General features: G+C 39.5%; 1 protein-coding gene across 1 annotated transcript; it reads left to right on the forward strand.

Annotated features, from left to right (window-relative positions):
• The first annotated feature begins 1,268 nt into the window (after positions 1-1,268).
• LOC109084942 (fibroblast growth factor 20-like) lies at positions 1,269-4,154 on the forward strand. The gene is made up of 3 exons (XM_042716723.1): positions 1,269-2,249; positions 2,825-2,928; positions 3,130-4,154. The coding sequence occupies exons 1-3, from the start codon at positions 1,973-1,975 to the stop codon at positions 3,373-3,375; spliced, it is 627 nt and encodes a 208-aa protein (XP_042572657.1). The 5' UTR covers positions 1,269-1,972; the 3' UTR covers positions 3,376-4,154.
• The last annotated feature ends 1,368 nt before the right edge of the window (positions 4,155-5,522 follow it).

The following is a 5,522-nucleotide window of genomic DNA, read 5'->3' on the forward strand; positions in this document are numbered from 1 at the left end:
CTGATCAGAGACTATGTGGTGCTTTTATGAAGAACCCCTATGACTTGTTTTAAGTTTACCCATGCAGCAAACTGTCAACGTCACACGAAATCTGGCACATAACTGACATCTCTATCGTAAGTGATCGATCCACTGCGTCTGTGGATTGATCCTGCTCTAGCTGACCACATTGATTTTGTTTTTAGGTATTTTTTGGAGATCATAAATACTAATGAGCTAAGGGGAACGACGTGGGCGAACGTGTCCCGTGAGAGAACCGTTGATAAATCACCTACGTGGAAGTGGTCTGTCCTCCAGAGAGATAGCAAAGAAGTGGTTTGGCACTTAAATGTTTCTAGACGATTATACTGTTTAGTGCACCATATAAACTGTATTATAGACTATTGCATTTACAAATACTAAATTATTACTGAATATTTTATACTAAGCATGAATGAATGAATAAATAAATGCAAACACACATACAATGGATGAATGCATAAAGGGATGGATTAATAAATAAACATTATACAGTAAACAAAAATACATGGTCTCTCAGTATACTACGGTAGGCCTATAATAGCGCAGTCGATTGCGCATCTTTCTTTCTTTTTTAATTAATAAGGTAACATCAAATCCATACCTAAGTGATCTTTCATGTAATATCTACTTTGAGGCATGTTCTTAGCTGTTGGGCTGGAAAATTTCTATATCAATCACTCATAGTATCAACGATTTGCCATCAAACAGTTCGTTTCCTTTGTGTTAATGACCCTTCTTTTGTGCGTAATGAATCTTTGATCTCTGATATCTTTGATACTTCATCTCAACTCATGTTATGCTGGAACTGTTCAAAGGCACTTTGACATCAGTCAGAGTTGACAGTGCAGTGGTGGCGTTTGCACAGATGTGCAGGTTGTTTTGACTTTTCCTTCTTTATTCTTTTAAAGCCAGTTACATGCACGCTTTTTAGGTCATATAAATTTACACCTGGCTAAGGCAGCCAAGCGAAACTTTAAATTTAAGTATGACAGCAAGTTGTAGAAATTAAGTATGCTTAACGTTTCACAAGAAAAACAGTTTCAGTCTTTCAACTTAAGATTTTATAATTCAGCGTAGCCTAATACTGGCCGTTTCTTTGCTATCAATTGTTAAATTCACTGGCGATTTCTGGGTGAAAACCGTTTCTACTACACTATTTTTTTCAGTGTATAAACCAAATCGCAAATCAAGAAGAAGACACTTTTTTGGCATACTACTAACGACACACAACATACACACCTTGAAGTCTTGTCTCTCTCTCTCCCTCTCTCTCTCGTTCTCTATTGAGCACCGCCCCCTTTCTTTTCCTTTTTTCCTCCTTGGCTTCCACCTGCTTCACACTAGAGATTCGCCAGAGCGCGTCAGTGCGCGTAAACCCCGGGGAACGGAACGGATCGGTACACAGTACGCATCCCTCTTCTTCATCCAACTGCACTTTTATTTTCCTCGTTGCAAAGATTCACTGATCTCCACAATGTTGCTTTCTGCACTTTTATCATAATCCATCAATGGATTAAACGCGTGGATGCAGATGAAACCGATCATCAAAGAAGACCGAAGAAGAGGATCAAACGATCAAGGAGTTATGTTTCAAACAGTCATCTATAAAGGACTCAATTAGCATATGTCAAGAGGGCATTTACATAAGGGCCAATTTTAGGCTGGTGTCTCAGAGCAGAGCCAGTCACATCCAGGAATCACAAGAGGAGAGACGCCGCATAAGCTTGTGTGCTGGAGTGCGTAAGAGAGAGTATTGGATACACAGGGGACCGGAGCAAAGAGGAGTAGCCTGGAAGGTCGAGAGAGCATGTGCTAAAACCAGAAGAGAGAGAGAGAATCGGATGTAAACACGCATTGACTGTCAAAGCCGCAAGCAGTGACTGCGCAAAACACTAGGGAAAGAGAAACCACAGGGGTTCTCCTCAAGGTAACTTTTCTTCGAGTGTCGGTGATGGATGCAGTCGGCGAGCTGGTGGGCAGCTTCTCTCATGGCTTGGAGAGCTTTGCGCACGGGTCTCATTTTGTCCTCACGCCCCCCGGGGACTCCGGTGCTCTGATGAACGAGCACCTCGTCTCCGCCGAGCGCCTGTCACGCAGCACTTCACCGGACCTGACGCATATGAAAGGGATCCTCCGCCGGCGGCAGCTCTACTGCAGGACCGGCTACCACCTCGAGATATTACCGGACGGTTCTGTGCAAGGCACGAGAAAAGACCACAGCAGATTTGGTAAGTATTATTAATCGTTGTTTCATTATTATTACATATTCTATGCTGCAACACACTATAATAATATAATAATAATAATAACAACCACATTTACAAGCATATATATATATATATATATATATATAAATATATATATATATATATATATATATATATATATATATATATATAATGCTTCTGTAATTACAAGCATATCCACAACACAATTGCACATGCAGGTCACTTATGTAAAGAGATTGACCACAACTGATGATTATTTTAATGGTTAAATCTGAAATCAAATTAAAAACATGTTATATGCATTATACATATTTAAATAATGAAATTGTTGACTATTGGTACTTATTTAATTGCACTGTAATGTAAAAATGTGATATTATAATAATGACAGTGATTATTATTATTTTCATAAACCTAACTGTCATACTGTGCTCGAATAACATTATAATATAGCAAAACACAGTGATTAAGTGTGAAAGACGTCATGAATTAAGTATAGGGCAGTTTGATGGCACTATTGCAGGTGCTTGTCCTGCTGTCTCAACTGGGAACTAACAGCTGTGCTTTTCTCACAGGTATATTGGAATTCATTAGCCTCGCTGTGGGGATGGTGAGCATCCGTGGTGTGGATAGCGGATTGTATCTGGGAATGAACAGCGAGGGCAAACTGTATGGATCTGTAAGTATAGCACATTTTCTTCTTACTGGTACTGTGCCGGCTGTATATTATTTTGAGTAATGCAACAATTAATTTCATTCATAGCCTGGTCGTGCTTAACTGAGAGAGTGATTTATGGTGTAATTTCAAATAGCCTTTGGACACAGTTTATTCTTCCATTTGCAGTGTGGTTAACCCTTGCCTTGCCTTGTTTTCTCTTAGGAAAAGCTGACAGCGGAGTGTGTGTTCAGGGAGCAGTTTGAGGAGAACTGGTACAACACTTACTCTTCTAACCTGTATCGGCATGGCGAGCGAGGATCCCATTATTATGTAGCCCTCAACAAAGACGGGACGTCTCGAGATGGAGCTCGCTCTCGGAGGCACCAGCGCTTCACACATTTCTTGCCACGGCCTGTGGATCCAGAGCGGGTTCCTGAGCTTTACAAGGAGATACTAGGTCACAGCTGAAACCGCTGAACCTCAAACCTAGACCCCAAAAAAGGACCTGCATGCTCTTTATCCCCCTCAGACAAACCTGTCTCAGGAGAAAGCAGTGCAGACAGGGGGAAAAGAGGCCCCCTTTTGCGGGCCAAGGTTGGAGCATTTGCAGGAGATGGAAAGCCCTTGATTGGAGTGGCAGGAACCAAAGGTCTGGACAGTTCCTGAAGAACAGAACACTGTTTTGGATCCATTCACACCTGCTGTACGTAGGACAAAAGGGATTTTGGAATAAAAGAGAGCACTGGTGGACTTCTTGCCAGAGAATGATGGACATCTACTACTACTACTGAAAATTCTAGAAGGCTTCTGAAGGAATTCTGTGAAATGTTTTTGAGATTTCATACTCTTTTCCAAACACTGGCATGGACAAGCAGGAGACAGACTCCTCCAAACGTGTCTCTTTAGGTCCTTTAATTTATATTTTTTAAAGATATTTATTTTATATATTTATTTATTTTAAAATAATATTTTTACAAGAATATATGCAAGATGTAACAGGACGTCATGAGAGCTTTATTTTCTACCACTATAGAGACATGACTTCTAGAGATAGAACTACTGAAGAAAGTATTTTCTTATGAGTTGTTAATTTTCCGGATGTATGTGATGAATTATAATGAACAATAATGTAATGAACACCACCTTGGTGTCCCCCCGTTTTTGTTTTCTCTCATGTCATTAAACCAGATCCTTAAGAGCCTGAGAATGTTCCAGAATTCACTGGGGAATTAAACAGTTCAAATGACTGCATTTTGTTGTGTCTGTCCTTTCAGTAGAAACATAAGGTCACCTGTCAGAAGTGAATGGTTATTGAATTTCTATTTGGAGAAAAAGGTCAACTTTTAGGGAAACGTAAGCAGGGACAGCAGGTGTCTACAGCTGTCTGATTCTCATTGATCCTGTTGTGGTGAAATGAAATCAAACAAGCTTTTAATCGCCTAAAAAGCATAAACAGTTTTGCTAAACTTAATGCCCCACTGTTAAAAAAGGCAGCACAATGCTAACATTAAAACACAATGACCTAAAAACGATTTCCCCTTCTGTTTTCTTCCAATGGTAACCTTCTCAAGTGACACCTTGGCCTGTAACTCTGGCCTCTGGGAGGCCCTGCACAAAGTGGCCTTTTCTTTTGCTGAGTGTCTTCTGAAAGCCATGCACTAGAAGCTTTCAAAGCTGTTGCAAAATGCAGGATTCTGGGAAATATGTTTGCTTAGCCAGTGCAGGTGGAAGTTTTCTTAGGAAGTATGAGGTCATTTCAAGACAGACAGAGTCACGTGTGGTCTGAAACACCACAAAATTACGCTGACTGGCAAGTGCTTTGTGTTTTCCCATCTCTTATTTCTTTCTGTTTGATGCTTTTCACTCCCCCCCCCACCACAGTTGTGATTCATTGGCTTTGATGACACTCGATGAGCTGGCTGCCCGTCAATCTGGCTGTCTGTGAGAGTGAGGTGACTGTATGTGTGTTTAAGGAAGGAAATGATACTTTTTAAGTAGTGTAAGGGGAGAGGTGGCTGTGGGGCACACATGCGTTTCCAAAATAACACTAGTATGAGGGCTCGCAAACACACTGCAGAGAAATAGGGGATATGGAGAGCATTGCAACACTTTTTGTTTGCAAACTCTCTCACTTTGATATAATGTTTTCCTTTTTAAATTCTACAAATTAAAATAGTTTAGAAATATACTACATCTCTAAATAGTGTAAATGAGTGTCAAATACAAGTGCATTACTCTCGCTACTGGGGTCAGTATGGAACACTAAAATTATACAATTTATGCACATTTGAATTCAAAACAGCAAATGAAATTGTGGAAATTAAAGAAAACATACACTACCATTTAAGTTTTTTTTAATGAAATTCATACTTCTATTTAGCAAGGATGCATTAATCTGATCAAAATTATAACGTTACAAAAAATATTTCAAATGAATGATATTCCTTTAAATTATATTCATCAAGAATCCTGGAAAATAATTATCATGGTTTCCACAAATATGTTAAGCAGGACAACTGTTTTTAACATTAATAATAATAAAAAGAAATGTTTCTTCAGTACCAAATCAGTATTACAATGATTTCTGAAGGATCATGTGACACTTGGAGTACCTG

This window comes from Cyprinus carpio, chromosome B1 (genome assembly GCF_018340385.1).
Source record: "Cyprinus carpio isolate SPL01 chromosome B1, ASM1834038v1, whole genome shotgun sequence".
NCBI classification, from domain to species: Eukaryota; Metazoa; Chordata; class Actinopteri; order Cypriniformes; family Cyprinidae; genus Cyprinus; species Cyprinus carpio.

What these genes read in the sequence shown, in the direction of transcription:
- LOC109084942 (XM_042716723.1), top strand. Translation starts at nt 1,973, where the DNA reads ATGGATGCAGTCGGCGAGCTGGTGGGCAGCTTCTCTCATGGCTTGGAG. An exon ending in AAAAGACCACAGCAGATTTG is followed by an intron (nt 2,250 to 2,824) that starts GTAAGTATTATT and finishes CTTTTCTCACAG; the next exon opens with GTATATTGGAATTCATTAGC. An exon ending in AGGGCAAACTGTATGGATCT is followed by an intron (nt 2,929 to 3,129) that starts GTAAGTATAGCA and finishes GTTTTCTCTTAG; the next exon opens with GAAAAGCTGACAGCGGAGTG.